Here is a 16,647-nt window from a genome sequence, read left to right as displayed (position 1 = left end):
GATATTTGTAGGCATTTATAAGGCACTTACACAGCATCGATCCCCTGGCAGAAGTCTTGGTTTGTTTCTTCGTGCCTGGAGTCACTCGCAGCGAGTGACACGCAGGAATCTCCTCAGTCTGTGGAGAGCGAAACTAGCAAGTGGAAAATCTGCAAGCTGGAGGGAGAAACACTCTCGTAGTACAGCTATGGGAGGAGGAGACACTAGCTAATGAGGAAAGTCTGAGCAAAAAAGAAGTAGAAACTGTTTAGATTAAAGCTAGCTGGAAAAACTACAATGGAAAGCACTGAACGCATCGAAGAACACAACTGATTCGAGAAAAAAGAGTTGATTGGTGTTTTATTATATAGCATTGCAACAGTAATCAAGATACCTTCAGTTAATCATCCCTCTAACGAGGCTTTGCGTAGCTTGGACAAATCTCGATCAAAAATCAAGTTCATGAACCAAGTTAAATGGATTTTAGTGGATCTCTGGGCTTTCAGCCTGCGTTGCGGGGCCGTATTCTGCTTCTTTGGCAGCAGCCAGTAGCTCGAACCCCTGAGTCGTCCCACAACAGCTCCCAGTGGGACTGCGTAGGAGTGAAATACCACTGGGTGCGAGGAAAGCTGGCGGAACTGGGCCCGCTGTCAGCACCAACGCGTTGTCAGACCAGTCAATATTGCCGGTAAGTGGATTACACGAGAAACGAGCTAGTAAGTGCCTGTTGGGCTTCTTTTGGGGCTGGAAGAAGATCAGTCCTCCTTTCACTGCCCAGCCTCAAAAATAACAAGCAAATTCTGCGCTGGTGTCAATGGACAAACTCCATTCCTTTCCCAGGTTTCTGCTTTTCAGCAGGGAATTTGCCAGCACCGTTATTTTGCAGGACGGTGAAAATTGAAGGAGGGATCCAGGGAGCGCGGTGCTGGCGGCGGCAGCGTCAGAGAAGCCCTCGCAGCAGCCAGCTTCCCACGGCTGTGGTCAGGAGGTGCACGAGGCAGGAGGAGAGCCGGGATCCGGACCCTAGGGTGGAGAACAGAGATGAGGAAGGAATTGGGTTGTCCAGGTAAACAGCACGTGTGAGCTGGCGGGGCAGGGGAGCTGCGTCGGGATGCGGGCACCCCGCAGAGCTCCACGTGTCGGGACACGAGGATGGTGAGGGGACTGGAGCATCTCTCCTAGGAGGAGAGGCTGAGGGAGCTGGGCTTGTTCAGCCTGGAGAAGAGAAGGCTGAGAGGGGACCTTAGAAATGCCCATAAATATCTGCAGGGTGGGGGTCAGGAGGATGGGGCCAGACTCTGTTCAGTGGTGCCCAGCGACAGGACAAGGGGCAACGGGCACAAACTGAAGCAGAGGAAGCTCCAGCTGAACCCGAGGAAGAACTTCTTCCCTCTGAGGGTGACGGAGCCCTGGCCCAGGCTGCCCAGGGAGGCTGTGGAGTCTCCTTCTCTGGAGATATTCCAGACCCGCCTGGCCGCGGTGCTGTGCAGCCTGCTGTGGGTGACCCTGCTTGGGCAGGGGGTTGGGCTGGGTGACCCCCAGAGGTCCCTTCCAAACCCTGCCATGCTGGGATTCTGTGATTCTGTGACAACACTCTCCTGCCTGTCGTGACATTGCACCCCCGTGATAAACGTCGCCTGGCTGGGAGCAGTCAGCAGGACTGGGTCTTTCCTTACTTTCACCAGCATAAAGCAGGAGTGAAGCAATCCGAGTCACCAAAGCTACAGATGTAGCTCCGTCAGGTTCAACAACTCCAGATTCTCGCGCTTTAACAGCGATGCCTGTTCAGAAACGCTGCATGCAGCTAAAAGACAGGGGGCCATACCCCTGCCTCGTGAAAAATACTACAGTGCTTTGGTAGCAAACAGAATTACTCCAGCTTTCTGCTGAGTGGTGGAGGGTGCTGCGTGCTCAGCAGGTGACGAGGCGTCTGGAGGTGCCCCTTGCCGGGCTGAAGGCACCGAGCTCCCGACGCAGGGGCTGTGACGCCCGGCAGCACCGCGCCGCTGCCCGTCTCACCGGTGGCTGCGTGGGCTTCGCTGTGGAGAGCCACACGCCGGGGTTGACTCCGGCCAGGAACAAGGTGGATCGGGATCAGGTGCTGCCTGTCCGTGAAGGCTCCTGCCTCGCCATCGGTTCCTGCACCCTGCCTGACTCTGAACGTTGACGCCTTACCAGCTTCAGGCTGCACGTTGATGTATCCGCCGGGGGGTCTCGGTGGCTCTGGCACGGCTGCCGGTGGTTTCTTGGTGGTCTCGCTGCCGGCGGTGGTGGAAGAGGGGCCGAGCAATGCCGGAGGGGCCCTGGTCTCGCAAGCCAACGTTGTGGTCTCGGCCGTTGAGGAGATGACGCTCTTTTGGGTGGGGACGGTGGAGTTGGGAGTCGTGGTGGGCTTGTGGGGGAGGACGTTCATCCCTGTGGCTGTGGTGGCAGCGGTGGCCTCAGGGGGAAGGGTGCTGGGAGCACTGTGGGTGCTGGGGTTGGCCGTACCCCCCGGGGCTGGGGGGGTCGTGGGCACCAGCGCGGTGCTGGTGGCAACAGGCGGCTTAGTTACGGTGGTGGCCCCGTGTGTGAGGGCAGGGGCTGGGACAGAGCCGGGAGAGGTGGCGTTGGGGCTGATCACAGCCGGGGGGGGGGGGTGGGTGGCGGCAGGGGGGGTGGTCTGGTGTGGGGTGGCAGACTGGTGGACGGAGCACGGGAGGATGGAGCCGGTGGTGGGAGCAGGTCGGGTGGTGGAGGTGACAGTGGGGGTCCCAGCAGCGGTGTTAGGGGGGGTCGGGCTGCCAGGGCTGGGGGCCGTGGGGGGGCTGGCGCTTGGATTAGTGGTAGGGGGGCTGCTAACGGCAATCGGGGTGGGGATGGTGGGCTTGGTGGGGCTGGTGCTTGGATTAGTGGTAGGGGGGATGCTAATGGCAGTTTGGGTGGGGACAGTGGGGAGGGTGGTGGGTGCAGGGACGGTGGGCGTGGGGGGGCTGGTGCTTGGATTAGAGGTAGGGGGGCTGCTAATGGCAATCAGGGTGGGGACAGCAGGGAGGGTGGTGGGCGCAGGGACAGTGGGCGTGGGGGGGCTGGTGCTCGGATTAGTGGTAGGGGGGCTGCTAACGGCAGTCGGGGTGGGTGCAGTGGGGAGGGTGGTGGGTGCAGGGACAGTGGGCGTGGGGGGGCTGGTGCTCGGATTAGTGGTAGGGGGGCTGCTAACGGCAGTCAGGGTGGGTGCAGTGGGGAGGGTGGTGGGCGCGGGGACGCTGGCGGAGGCGGTGGGACGAGGAGGGGTGGCCGTCCCCGCGGGGCTGGGCTCCTCCATCCCCCCTTGCAGGCCGATTCCCAGGGTGCAGTCCAGCTCCCGCTGGGACTGTCCCTTCACCCAGCGCATCACCGAGGTCTCGTTTTCAGCTTCCTTCAGGTGAGGGAGGTTTTCCCCGAGCAGATTCTTCACATCCGTGACGCTGAGTTTCTGCAACACACGTCCACCACCGCCTTCGCTCGCCCTCGCAGCCGGCATCGCCGCAGCGTGCTTTTCTAACGGGGCTGCGGAGCAAGCAACGACTTCCAAAAGAATATTTTAAAAAGGTAAAAATATAGAGAATTGGTGATGGGATGGGGCTGCGGCCTCGAGCCCCGCTGCTCAGCCCTCAGCAGGGACACGAGCGGCATCGTGCCGGGGACGCACCTGCAGCTCGTCGGGATTCAGGGCCAGGAAGGTGTCCACGTCCATGTCTACGGCAACGCCAGCTTTGGCCAACTCTTTCAGGTCCTTTGCTGGAGCTCCACCTTAAAGAAAGCGTACGGGGCACCTAGACACGTGCTTCCAACGCTTTTGGAGGGGTTCTGGGGATCGTTGGGTCTGTCTCTCGTGTGGCCAAACCCCCGTGGCCGAGGAAGGGGTATCCAGCCCCCGCTGCCGTGGGAAGGAGGGTGAAGGCTGAGAGATGTACCCAGGTATGGCCAAATCCGGCAGTAATACGCCCTGGGGGTGCCAGCCTGGCCAGCAAAGGCCTCCCGGGCTTTTCTGTAGAGCTGGTCCTTCTTGATTTGAGAGCAAGAAGAAACGTTCAGCGGTCCAGCAGTCCTGGGGAGATGGAGGGTCCCAGGTCAGAGCCGGGGGCACCACCCCAAAGCCCTTTTGTTGGCAGGGGGGGATGAGCGGGCTGCGCCTGCCCGCGGTGCAGGTGGCTCGGGCAGGAGCTGGGAGCGGGATGCGGCCATCCCGACGTGCTGCCCGCGAGCGGGCAGAGCCGACGCGGAGGTGGGAGTCAGCCATCCCCCCACCCGCTTCCCCTGGGTCCCAGCGGCCTCGTGGGACTGAAAAAGCATCCCTAAAACGCAGCTTGCCTGATTGCTTCTGGAGATATCTGATTGATCTGCTCCTCCTGCAGATTACACAGGTTTCTCCCACCGATTTTCCACAGCAAGGGCCCGGTCAAGGTGCCCCCCAGGGCCAGGTACCTGCTGACCAGCTGCTGGACCTGGGGAACAGCTCCCGTGGTTACACACAGGCAGGGAAGGGAGATGCTCCCGGTAGGAACGCGCGTGCTGCAGCCCCGTCCCGGTTTGGGCGACGAGCACCCATCCCCCGCCGCGGGTTTACCTGGGAAGCCCCCCACTTCCCATCGGAGGGGTCGAGCAGGGCTGAGAGCGTGTCACCGGACGTCACCGGCCACAGGCTGATCTCCACCGTGTACTGGCGGGACAACGGCCCAAACATCTTCAGCTGCTCCTCCGGGATCCCCGACGGGTAAATCTGCAGGGCCAGGCCAGCGGGGCGGAAAACGGGGTCAGGGGAGGGAAAAGAAGGCAGAAACGGGTGCAGAGGGCTACGAGGATGGTGAGGGGACTGGAGCATCTCCCCTACGAGGAGAGGTTGAGGGAACTGGGCTTGTTCAGCCTGAAGAAGAGAAGGCTGCGAGGGGACCTTATAAATGCCTACAAATATCTGCAGGGTGGGGGTCAGGAGGATGGGGCCAAGCTCTTTTCAGTGGTGCCCAGTGACAGGACAAGGGGCAATGGGCACAAACTGAGGCACAGGAAGTTCCGTCTGAACCCGAGGAAGAACTTCTTCCCTCTGAGGGTGACGGAGCACTGGCCCAGGCTGCCCAGGGAGGTTGTGGAGTCTCCTTCTCTGGAGATATTCAAGACCTGCCTGGACAAGGTCCTGTGCAGCCTGCTGTAGGTGACCCTGCTTCGGCAGGGGGGTCGGACTAGATGACCCACAGAGGTCCCTTCCAACCCCTACTATTCTGTGATTCTGTGAGAGGATCCACTCGGGTGCCTCCATGCCCGGAGGGTGCCCGTGCTGCCCATCACCTGCTCCAGCTTTGTTTTGATGACCTGGAGGTACTCCACGGTGAGCGGCTGCTGTAGGAGAGGCTCCAGGTTTGCTTTTAGAACCTCGTTGCTCAGGCAGAGGTCGAACTGCTCGCTGGTGTCGTAGTGGATGAGCAGGAAGGGGTCGGAGATGGTTCTGGCCGTGATGGGCGCGGACAGGCAGCCTGCGGGCAGGGAGGGCACGTCAGGCAGATGGCCGTTCCTCCCTCCCGGCCAGCCCTGCTCCTGCCACGGGGCCCAGAGCCCCTCGGAAAGCCCTCTGGAATCACAGTGACGCAGCTCAAGCCGCCCTGCCAGGTGGGACTGCAAATCCACCTCCCCTACCCTGGGTCCCCAACCCATGAAGGTGCCTTCTTTGCTGTCGTTCCTCAAAGGTATCCCTGAAGAACCCGCTGATGTTTCTGCAGACCACGCGTGCTTTGTCTTGCTGAAGGCAACTGAAAACGCTCTGGTAAGGTGAGCCCCGTCCCCATCACCCACTTGAGCATCCTCTGGTCTTGCAGCCTCCTCCCCTGGTGCTGCCCTTGCCCGGCTCCGGGAGTTTTCTCCCCGTCCCCAGCTCCTTCCCAGCTGCCACCACCATATTCCTGCTCCCAGGTAAGAGCAAACACCCCAGCGTGCTGCGAGGACATTTCCCCCATCTCCCCGGCTACTTCACGGGAATCCCACCGCTTTCTGCCCGGTCCTGTCCCCCTCCCTGGGGGCACCCAGATGCCGGCCAGCCCGGGAGCATTTCCCCCCCCCAAGAGCTCTGAACTGGTCTGGACTGGCCGCGGTGAAGGGAAACGCTCACGGTCCGCGCTCCGCTTCAGCCTGGGGTGGGACGAAGCCGACGCTGCTGCGAAGGCCCTGAGGAGGGTCAGGGACTTCTCCCGCTGGGGCCGTCGCTGGCTGCCGTACGCGGCCGCGATGCTGCTGCCGAAAGCGTCCCGCGCCGCCTGCCGCGGGGCAGAGGGTGCTGGGTCCCGCCGCCTCGGGGCTGGCCGGGCCGGTGGGCAGCTCCCCCCGAGGTCTCGAGGAAGGGGCTTACCTCGGCCACCGAGCTCAGCGTGGTCTGGTTCAAAGCCAGCACCAGCGGCCCCAGATTTTGCAGAGTCCGTAAATCCCAGCGGGAAGGATCCCTGCAGCCGGCGGGAGCAGGATCAGCTCAGCATCCCCGTGGGCACGTCATCCTGCCCGCTACGGGCAGGCAGAGGCTCCTTACCCGTACGCTGTGCCCCCTCCCAGGAGCACGGCGTTGAGGACGTCCCGCTGGGCCCCCGTCAGCACTGGGCAGAGCTTCAGGTTCTCCAGCACGCCGGGGTCCGACGCCGCGATGGTCTCCGGCTCCATGTCGCACACCAGGGCCCCGAGGCTGCTGAGCTGCTCGCGGCGCAGGCGGCTGCTCCTCACCCCCTGCGAGAGACGACCCGGCCTTGTACGAAGGCTGGGCGAGGGGTGTGGGGGACCCCGGCCGCCCCCCGCCTCAGTCCCCGCTCACCAGGCAGGCCATGGCCCCGCGCAGCAGCCCCCTCCGCCGGGCTGAGCCCCTGGGCAGCAGGTCCAGGTTCCCACGGGAAGCTCGGGCGTAGAACGCTCGGCAGGTCCCACCACCCACGGCGGGCGAGCTGTGGGGAGCGAGGGATGACCCACAGAGGTCCCTTCCAACCCCTACTATTCTGTGATTCTGTGATTCTGTGATTCAGCGCGGGGCCAAGGGCTCCTCGTGCCCAGGCAGGAGATCACAGAATCATGGAATTGTTAAGGGTGGAAAAGACCTCGGAGATCATCACGTCCAACCATCACCCCATCACCCCCACGCCTGCTAAACCACGTCCCCAAGTGCCACATCCGCACGGTTTTTGAACGCCTCCAGGGGTGGGGACTCCCCCACTGCCCTGGGCAGCTGGGGCCAACATCTGCCCGCTCTTTCAGTAAAGGAATTTTTCCCAATATCCAATCTGAACCTCCCCTGACGCAACTTGAGGCCATGCCCTCTCATCCCGTCACTTGTTACTGGGGAGAAGAGACCAACAAGACATCTTTAACGTAGCTTTTGGGGGGTGGGGGTGGGGAGAGATGTTTTAAATGCTGGCTCCCTTCTGCGCAGAGAGCTGCGTGGGGCTGGGGGGGTCTCCTCTCACCCTGGGGAGGGATGTCTTGGGCATGGGACAGGGGTTGCCAACCCCATGCACCCCGTCCTGCAGCCAGCGTGGCCCCAGGCTCAGAGAAGACCGGGGTAAGGAGGGGACCAAGGGGGTCTGCAGGGCTCGAAATGCCTCGTGTGGGTCTGGAGGTGCCCACAGGCGATTTTCAGAATATTGTTTTCCCGCTGCCAGGCCCACGTGAGCTGGCACCAAACCCGCGGCCGCGTGCCACCCTCGCTACTCACTCGAAGAAGAGCAGCAGGTCTGGCGGGTACCTGCCGAAATCGGCCGTCAGGTTCTTGGCAGTGAGCAGCCTGGCCAGGCAGGACAGCTGGGCAGAGAGACGCTGCCGTGTCAATGCCGGGGCGGTGAGAGCCCCTTCCCCCCCCCAGCACCCTCCAGCTCCCCCTGGGCTCCGTGGGGTTTGCAGCCCCCCGCTCCCACCCACCTGGGCACCGCTCATCCCCAGCGTTGTGTTTTGCAGTCCCTGGGCGAAGGCGAGGACGTCGGCAGCGGGCAGGTCGCCGGCCGGGATGCACTGGAAGCCCTGCGGGACCGCGGCTGGGAGGCTGCGGTGGGGAGGCACGGCCGCGTTTCACCACCCGCCGAGGCTCCCCGACACCCCGGGGGGGACGAACCCGCTCGTTCCTTCGCCCTGACCCACAGGTAAGTGGGAATAACCTGGGGTGCCAGGAAAATGTCCCCTCGTGCCAGCGCAGGGGTGATGCCGTGGGGGATGCCCATATGGGTGCCCACCATACCCCGGGATTTGGGTGCGGGAGAGGCCAGCGGAGCCTGGGTTTTGGCTCGGGGGAGGCTCCCGTCACGTCACCCCACAAAGGAACGAGAATTCTCGGTGTGTTTGCGCGACAACAGAAGCGACGCGGCTGAAACCCCGGGCGCTGGCACCAGAACCGGCTGCGCAAGGCTCTAAATCCTCTCCAGCCCGAGCGACCTGTCACCGCGGCCGTGACGCGGGTGTGGGGAGAAATGCAGCACCCACCCACGCCTGCCCAGCCCCCCTGAGACCCCCCACGTCTCAGAGACCGTGGCGGGGGCTGGTACTTACTCGGGGTGCTGCTGGGTGGCGGATAGGACGGCTCCGAGGATCAGGGCAGCCTGGGGAGGAGGATGAGGGGATGCTCAGCCCTAGTGAGCACCGGGAAAACGGGATTTTGGACGCAGGGACCGAGCAGGGGATGGGATCTGACCCGGCCGGTGCGCCCAGACCAGCGGCCAGCCCACGAGGTGGGACAGGGCCGTGGGCTGCGCAGCGGGTCGGCACGGAGGCGATGGCTTTGCCCCCCTGGAGCCGGGGAACCGCGGCGGTTCTGCCGCTCCTGGGCACCAGCCATGAAGTTTGGGCAAAACCCGGGCGTGTTCGGAGCCCCGGGAGCCGCCGGCGGGCACTCACCGCTGCCGCCTTCACCGGCGCCGCGGAGAAACCTGCAACGGAGCGGGAGCGGTTATCAAACACCCGCGCCGTGAAACCTGCAGGCAGCTGGGGGCTGTTCTAAAGCAGCTCCGGGTTTGAAGTCTGGGAAGGGCTTTTTCTTTATCAGTTTGATAATATTTAGGAAATGCTTGGTGAATGCTATGCAGAGAGCAGCCCCCCCCCGTACCGCCCCGCAGCCCGTGCCAGCCCGGGCACCCCGGCGTCCCTCAGCGTGGGGTTAGAAGGTGGAAAGCGATAACTCAGCCGCTGGAAATCCTCCTGTGCGGGGTTCCAACGCGGCAGCGGCTGGGAAAAGCTCCCACTGCCCGCGGATGCCGGCGGGAGCATGGGGAGAGCCAAAGCCGAGCGGGTTGGGAACGGGAAGCGGCGTGGGCTGGAGCATCCCCAGGGCCGGGGTGGAAGGGGGTCCTCGGGCAGGCACGGGGGGCCAGGCAGGGTCGGTTTGGGGGGCACAAGGCATAACTCACGGAGGCAGAGAGCGACGGCTGCCGGGGCTGCCCGCACCATGGTGCCTGTGCTGGGGCTTCGTCCTGCGGGCCGGTGGGGGAGCAGAGGTGGGAGCCGTGTCCCGCACCCCGGGACGGGGCTGAGCGCCGGCCGGGCTGGGAATGGTCCTGTGGTCGGTCCTGTGCGGTGCTGGGGCTGGAGCCGTGGGGGCTCAGCGTGCCCACCCGCGCTCTCCGAGTGCCCGCTCAAACCCCCCGCAGCCAAGGGAGGGATCGGAAATCCTACGCAGCAGAAAGCAGAATTTCATTCTCCGTTCGTTGCTAAAGAAACCTCCACAACAAGTTGTCCTCTCCGACACCCAGCACCCTGCTCCTGCCCGGACCCTGCGGGACAGCATCCCCCACCGTCCCCTGGCCCCGCACAGAACCACACCAGCACAGACTGGGAGGAACCCAGTGCAACCCAGTGGAGGAGCACCAGCACGCATCGCCCGACTCCACACCCCGCAGCTGGAAACCTCCGACAGAAAACAAATCCCTGCTCTAGAACCGCCAGCGAGGGGCTGCTCGGCGCTGCCCAGAGAGCAATTAGCTAATTAGCTGATCGCCCTTTGAGCTAGATGCCAGTAATTTTTCCACTGCGCTCCCCAAGTCCCACCGGTGGCCTTGCTCTCCGTCCGGGGGGTCGGCTGGGCTCGGGGGCTTCGCGCTGCTCGCCTGGGGAAGGTGCTCGCCCACCGGCCGCGGGCGAGGACGGGCAGCGCCGCGGAGGGCTCGGCACTTATCTGCTGCGGGGTGGGGATGGGAAAACGGGGTGTGACGGGGCAGTTTCTCAACAGGGTTTTGTAAAGCTGCTTTCTTTCCCGTTCTAGGTTTGGTTTTTTTTTTTTTCTTTGTAAAAGGTCACTTTGAACTTTGGGGTGAATGAGTTGAATTCTCTGGTCTGGTGTTTTTCATGCTCCTGACGGAGGTAAAGGCCCTTCCAGTGGTGAAAACCCTCTGAGCTAGGCAGGGGTATATTTTATACGGCAACCGGTGTGCAGAATGGACCAGCCCTCGGTGATGGGCTCAGCACCTCTCTGCGAGGTGCGTCCCTCCCACCCGTCCTTTGTGCCTTGGCCACGTTCCCATTTTCCCAGCTTTCTCCCAATAATTTCCGATCCCGCTCTGAAATGCCACCCGGTACGCGCCATGAAGGAAGAGCCTGAAAAGAAACAGGAATTCAGGTGCTGAAAACCCAGAGGACCCCAATGCTGCGCAGCAGCCATCGCGTTATCCATGCATTTATCCCGGGAAAAGGGAAGGGTGAGAGCAGTCGGCTGGGCTGGACGCCGGGCTGCACCACCAGTTTGGCCGGGTTTGGGGCCTCATCCTTCACAGAGGGTCCCTGGACCCGCCGGCACGGCGCTGAGCGGGGTTCGCCATCCCCCGGTGCCGCCGTCCCCCGCTGAGCAACCGGTCCTGCAGCACTGGGGCTGGGTCAGCCGCCCGCAGGTGTTTCTGGTTTCTATTTTGGAAGGATTCGCTGTAAAAATAGCTCTCGCCGGAGTGGTGGAATTACAGAAACTTGTTTGCTGTGAGGCTGCTGGTGGGACGCGGCCCCCGCCGCGGGCTTGCTGGCCAGAGGTGGCTGGAGCAGGAGGGCAGGGGCACGTCGGGGCCCCTTCGCAGGTCACCGCGGCCACCGTGTCCCTGCAGAGCTTAGAACTGGCCCTGGAGCAACCCCCGGAGGAGCAGGCACAGGAGCATCACCCCAAACCCGAACGTGCTGGGGGAAGCACCGGCCAAAGCCCCTTCCCCCGGGGGCTGGGTGGTGGGCACCGCTGCTCCGGAGGCGGGGAAGCTCCCACCGCATCTCCCCTCCTCTCAACCAGCCGCTTCTCCGTTAAAAACCTCACAGCCCGAAGACCACAGATCACAGAATCCCAGCACGGCAGGGGTTGGAAGGGACCTCTGTGGGTCACCCAGTCCAACCCCCTGCCCAAGCAGGGTCACCCACAGCAGGCTGCACAGGACCTTGTCCAGGTGGGTCTTGAATATCTCCAGAGAAGGAGACTCCACAGCCTCCCTGGGCAGCCTGGGCCAGGGCTCCGTCACCCTCAGAGGGAAGAAGTTCTTCCTCGGGTTCAGCTGGAGCTTCCTCTGCTTCACTTTGTGCCCGTTGATGAGATGATTCCTTTGGGCCGTCCCTCGCTTTTCCAGCCGCTCCAACCCCAGCAATGACCTTTGACGTACACGAGCTGTATGGAAACCACGGGTGGTGGCAGCTTTCCCTGTGCCCCCCCGGGGGCTGCTCCCCCATTTCCCTGCCAGGGACAGCCGCGGGGTTTCGAAATTGGGAGTTTTCCCCCCTCCTCTGCCTTTTGGCTCGGCACAATCCCAGTTGCTGGCGTTGGCCGGGGCGGGCAGCGGGCAGGGAAGGGCCGGGGCAGCGGCACGTGCCCCAGCCACCTCGGGCATCCTTGGTCGTCTGAGCCCGGGAAGGCTTTCGGATCGCCGATCCCGGAGGATTTCAGCAGGGCGAGGACGGGCGCCCGGTGCTCCCGCAACAACAGGCTGGCCGGGTTGGAGCCCGGGGGCCGGTCCCGCTGTGCCGGTCCGGGCTCATTCCTGGACCCCCGGCACCGCACCGGCAACACGCCGGCCCCCCGCAGCGCGGCGGGGATTGAGAGACCACAGGGCCGGCTGCGGGCTGTAAGGGTTTACTGTGGTAACGTGCGACGAGAAGCCAGGGGTGTTCCAAGCCGTGCAGAGCGTCACGAGACACACGAGATATCACGACCCCCCCGACCGAACGCGCGAGTGGCTTCACACACGACGCAGCGACGCGGGGACGGCCACCTGGGCAACACCTCTCCGCAGGGGAAGGGGAAATACGCGTTCATCTCCCGTTCCTGTGATGCTGGGCAGAAGGGCAACGCACGGAGGCCGATGGGCGCCGTGGGGTGCAGACGGCGGGGCGAGCGCTGGGTGCCAGCCCCCCGGCACCGACGGCCCAGCGCCGTGCCACCGGCAGCCTCGTCCGGCCGTGCGGCTGCAGGACGCGTCCCTCGTCGGGTAGGGAAGGCTGAGCCCCGTCTCCGATGCTGGAAACCTCCCCCGTGACTTTCCAGGGCCTCCCCAGCACGTCACCCACGCTCATCCTTTGCCAAACAAGTTAATTTTCAGCTGCGGGTGCCTCTCCCTTCCCCAGCCCCTTCTGGGAGACGGGACGGGCAGGGACAAAATCTGCTGCCGGGGTTTCGGTACCCGCATAGCGTGATCACCCACGAGGAGAGGGCTGTGCCGGTTTTATCCCCCCTCCGGGTGGGAATACGAGGTGAAACCGCTCTCAGGCGTGCTGTAACTGGGACAGGGCTTGCGGGGTGACACCAGCTCCAGGCACGGCGCTCGGTGCCGGACACCCCGGGGCTCGGTGCTCTGCACGCAAGCGGCTCCGGCCACCTCTGCCCCTCGCCCCGCGCTCTTCATTTTCAAAGCTTCCCCCGAGGGCTGCGGGGGACAGACAGGGAGCGAAGCGGCACGACGCCGGCTGACGAAGCCAGGGTGTTCTCAGGGAAACCCCTCTCGGCGCCTTGCAAGCTGGGTGCCGGCGCCAGGCCGAGCCCCTTCCCGCTCTTCGCGTTGCTCCTCAGCCTTTCCGCCAGCTCCAAGCATCCCCTCGGCCGCTCTCGCTGCTCCCACCCGATGGACCTGCACCCGGCACCCGCCGGCACGCCCGCAGCGAGGAGCCACGCGATGGGACCCAAACACAACGCTTATTCCTCCTCGTTTGGGTAAAGCAGAAGGGGGCTTGCATCTTCCGACCTGTCTCAGCAGGGGTTACGTCCACCCCAGGACAAAAGCGGGCGCGAGGAAAAGGCAACGCTACTAGAGGGAGTAGGAGCTGCTAAAAAAGCTTTGGGCTGCTGGCCAGCCTGACCACCAAAGTACCAAAAATACACGCATTTCCGAGACCACCCGTATTTCAGAACCGCTAAAAGGTGAGATTCTTCTCATAGAAATATGAAAAAAAAAGTTTAAAATCCATTCGTATGGACTCACTCGCCTTCAACCGACCTTTAAAAGACACCAACCACGCGTGGGGCGAGGCGGGAGGGACAGCGCGAGGGCAGGGACCTCTCCCGCGCCCACCGCAGAGCCCAGCTCCGCGGGCAAAACCCCCAGGGATGAGGAGTGGGGGGGGGGGCTGCCGGTGCCCCCCGGCTGCACTTCGGCCTCCCCATCTCCCATCCCCCATGCAAGGCGCGCAGCAGCCTGGAGCCCAGGGAACGGGGGACACTGAAGCTGCACCCGGCATCTTCTCCCCTCGCTTCGCTGGGCTGCGTTCTGGCACCCCGGCACCGAGGGGCTGCAGACGCGGCCACGGGGCTCACGGCAAAGGCAGCGTGGGTGCCCCCGGGACAGGCAGGTAAAGCTCTGGGATCACTCTAAGCTGGTGGGTGACACACTGACTGCGGCTGACGCCCGGGATGAGGAAAGGGGCATCCAGTGGCCAGATGGATGATGCGTACATTAAAAAATAAACCCATCCTAATCGCTGCTAAACTCTGTCTAATCCCAGCCCCAGAAGTGAGGGAAGCCACGGCGCAGGGGAAGTGCAGATGTGGAGTCGGCGCTGGGCTCTGTGCAGACCCACCGGGACGAAAATGGAGCACGGGGCTGGAAGCGCAGAGATGTGGTCTGCGCTCACTCCAAAGCCCACTCGGCCAACCACTGCTGGCAGCGGGCTTGCTGCTCCTCCGTCTCCGGGCTCCTGGCTTCGCTCAGCACCTCCTCTCCTCCGCCATCACGCGCCGCTTCCCGGCTCTCCTCCTCTTCGCCCTTCCGCGTCGCCTTCTCCTTCAGCTCTTGGATGGTCTCCTCCAGGCGGTGAGCGACGCGGTGGGGCACCCAGTTGCTGTCCATCGCGGTGACGAAGGGGTCGGGCGCGCAGACCTCGATGAGCTCCTTGCCGGTGGGGATGCGCAGGTAGTAGGCGTGGAGCATCATTCTGTAGGGCCCGCTGTCCTTCTTGTGGCTGTAGGTGAAGTCCCCCACGATGGGGTGGCCGACGGCGCTGCAGTGAACCCGGAGCTGATGGGTCCGCCCTAGAGAGGCACCAGGGACACGGGTTACCCCTGAGACCCACCCCGAGGGCACGGTGGTGCGAGGTGACAACGCATCAGACGGCGTTTGTCCCCCTCAGCCTGAGAACCGGAGCCCCCCCCATGCCCGGCCTCGAGCTCCAACCTGTCAGCGGCTGCAGCAGCACTTTGGTTACGGGGTCCCCGCTGTAGGACCCGTGCTCCAGCACGATCAGCTCCGACTGGCAAGGTTTGGGGTTCTCACAGCCTGCAACGAGACCCGGAGGTGGGACGGGGGGGTCAGGTCACAGAATCCCAGCATGGCAGGGGTTGGAAGGGCCCTCTGCGGGTCACCCAGCCCAACCCCCTGCCCAAGCAGGGTCACCCAGAGCAGGCTGCACAGCACCGCGGCCAGGCGGGGCTGGAATATCTCCAGAGAAGGAGACTCCACAGCCTCCCTGGGCAGCCTGGGCCAGGGCTCCGTCACCCTCAGAGGGAAGAAGTTCTTCCTCGGGTTCAGCTGGAGCTTCCTCTGCTTCAGTTTGTGCCCGTTGCCCCTTGTCCTGTCGCTGGGCACCACTGGAAAGAGTCTGGCCCCGGCCTCCTGACCCCCACCCTGCAGATATTTAGAGGCATTTCTAAGGTCCCCTCGCAGCCTTCTCTTCTCCAGGCTGAACAAGCCCAGCTCCCTCAGCCTCTCCTCGGAGGAGAGATGCTCCAGTCCCCTCCTCATCCTCACAGCCCTCCGGTGGACTCTCTCCAGTAGCTCCTCATCTTTCTTGAACTGGGGAGCCCAGCACTGGACACAGCACTGCAGATGGGGCCTCCCCAGGGCAGAGCAGAGGGGGATGAGACCCTCCCTCGCCCTGCTGCCCACACTCCTCCTCATGCACCCCAGGATCCCATTGCCCTTCTTGGCACCCAGGGCACGCTGCTGGCTCATGGTCACCCTGTCGTCCCCCAGCACTCCCAGTCCCTCTCCGCAGAGCTGCTCTCCAGCAGGTCCACCCCAGCCTGTCCTGGTGCCTGGGAGGGCGCGGGGGCCGCTCACCCTCCGTCCCGTCGATGCACATCATGTGGGTCATGCCCTCGGTGGTGTTCTTCCCTATGGCGTAGCGGATCGTCATCCGGCTCTGGCTGACGTGGCCCCTCACCTGCGGGGCAGAAAGCCGCGTTGCAAACGGCGGCCCCGGCACTCGCTCCTCACCGACGCCGGGACGGCGAGCAGCAGAGACCGAGTGGCCATTTGGCAAGCTCAGAAGATACGTCCAGAAGCAGGACCCGGCGGGGTGGGCTCACCAGGGCGAGATAGGCTTTGGTCACCAGCCGGTCCTTAAAACACTTGTAGGCGCTTCCCGCCGCCGCTTTGTTGAGCGCGACGCAGAGGGCCCCGCTGGTGGAGAAGTCGAGCTGGTGGCAGAACCTGCGGAGGAGACGGGAGGCGGAGGAGCATCCCCAAGGGAAGCATCCCCGGCCGAGGCCGGCTCGGCGCCCGGGCGCTCACCTGAAGCCGTAGTAGGTGTCGGGGTCGGCCAGCTCGGGGAAGCGGTGCTTGAGCTGGCTCTGCAGCGTCAGCGTCTCGTACCACATCTTGCTGTCGATGCGGACGTCCCAGTGCTTGTTGACCACGATGAAGTCGGAGCTCTGGTAGAGGATGGACAGGTTGTCGATGGTGCCCGGCTCCATGGCCAGCGCCCTGCGGGGAGCCGTGAGGGGGAACCGGGGTGAGCCCGGGCACCCCGGGGAGCGAAGGGACCCCCCCCAGGGAGCAGGGCCCGGAGCTGGGGTACGCCCAGCCGGACCGGAGACGCACCCGAGCGACAACCGGTGTCACGCAGCTGTACGGGTCCCGCAGCGCTGCCGCTGTCACGCCGGGAGGCTCCGCCGCTCTCCCGGTGTCACGCGTGGAGCCCCCATCCCCGTCATGGTGTCCCCCGATGCAGCCCGACGGCGGGGCTCGGCTTCCCCCCTCTCCCACCGGCCCGCCCACTGCCGGCTGCAGGGAACCCGCCCGGCGGAGGGGCTCCGGGACGCGGCAGAGGGGCCAGGCCCGGCGCTGGGGCTCCGGGACGCGGCGGAGGGGCCGGGCCCGACCCGATCCCCGGTTCCCCCCGCGCCGACCTCAGCGCCGTCCCCGGGCCGGGCCGGGCCGGGCGGGTCGGCCGGCTCCCCCACTGCCCCCACCGGAGGCGCCGTGCCGCGCGTCGCGTCCAATCAACGCCGCCACCTCCGCGTCGGGCCGCGCGTCT

At 64.2% G+C, this 16,647-nt stretch overlaps 2 protein-coding genes across 3 annotated transcripts; both read right to left on the bottom strand.

Moving 5' to 3' along the window:
• Window positions 1-919: 919 nt before the first annotated feature.
• On the bottom strand, window positions 920-9,393 carry LOC142363205 (mesothelin-like). Its single transcript, XM_075436081.1, has 18 exons — window positions 9,053-9,393; window positions 8,642-8,876; window positions 8,500-8,549; window positions 7,879-7,999; window positions 7,676-7,761; window positions 6,785-6,911; window positions 6,509-6,699; window positions 6,335-6,425; window positions 6,098-6,242; window positions 5,284-5,468; window positions 4,568-4,720; window positions 4,312-4,445; window positions 3,915-4,048; window positions 3,650-3,750; window positions 3,216-3,433; window positions 3,039-3,143; window positions 2,155-2,792; window positions 920-1,002 (listed from the first exon to the last, which is right to left on the bottom strand). Exons 1-18 carry the CDS (start codon window positions 9,391-9,393, stop codon window positions 920-922), a joined length of 3,138 nt encoding a protein of 1,045 aa, XP_075292196.1.
• A 2,631-nt stretch (window positions 9,394-12,024) lies between these two features.
• RPUSD1 (RNA pseudouridine synthase domain containing 1) lies at window positions 12,025-16,556 on the bottom strand. Of its 2 annotated transcripts, none has more exons than XM_075436816.1 (6): window positions 16,212-16,556; window positions 15,903-16,094; window positions 15,698-15,821; window positions 15,450-15,552; window positions 14,565-14,666; window positions 12,025-14,422 (listed from the first exon to the last, which is right to left on the bottom strand). In XM_075436816.1, exons 2-6 carry the CDS (start codon window positions 16,082-16,084, stop codon window positions 14,022-14,024), a joined length of 912 nt encoding a protein of 303 aa, XP_075292931.1. In that variant the 5' UTR covers window positions 16,085-16,094; window positions 16,212-16,556; the 3' UTR covers window positions 12,025-14,021. The 2 variants fall into 2 exon arrangements, with proteins under 2 accessions (XP_075292931.1, XP_075292932.1); XM_075436817.1 differs by having other exon boundaries at window positions 15,903-16,042.
• Window positions 16,557-16,647: the final 91 nt, after the last annotated feature.

The sequence above is a fragment of the Opisthocomus hoazin genome, chromosome 15 (assembly GCF_030867145.1).
Source record: "Opisthocomus hoazin isolate bOpiHoa1 chromosome 15, bOpiHoa1.hap1, whole genome shotgun sequence".
NCBI lineage: Eukaryota > Metazoa > Chordata > Aves > Opisthocomiformes > Opisthocomidae > Opisthocomus > Opisthocomus hoazin.
Note: the sequence above shows the minus strand (reverse complement) of the source record. Positions and strands in the feature narration are given on the sequence as shown.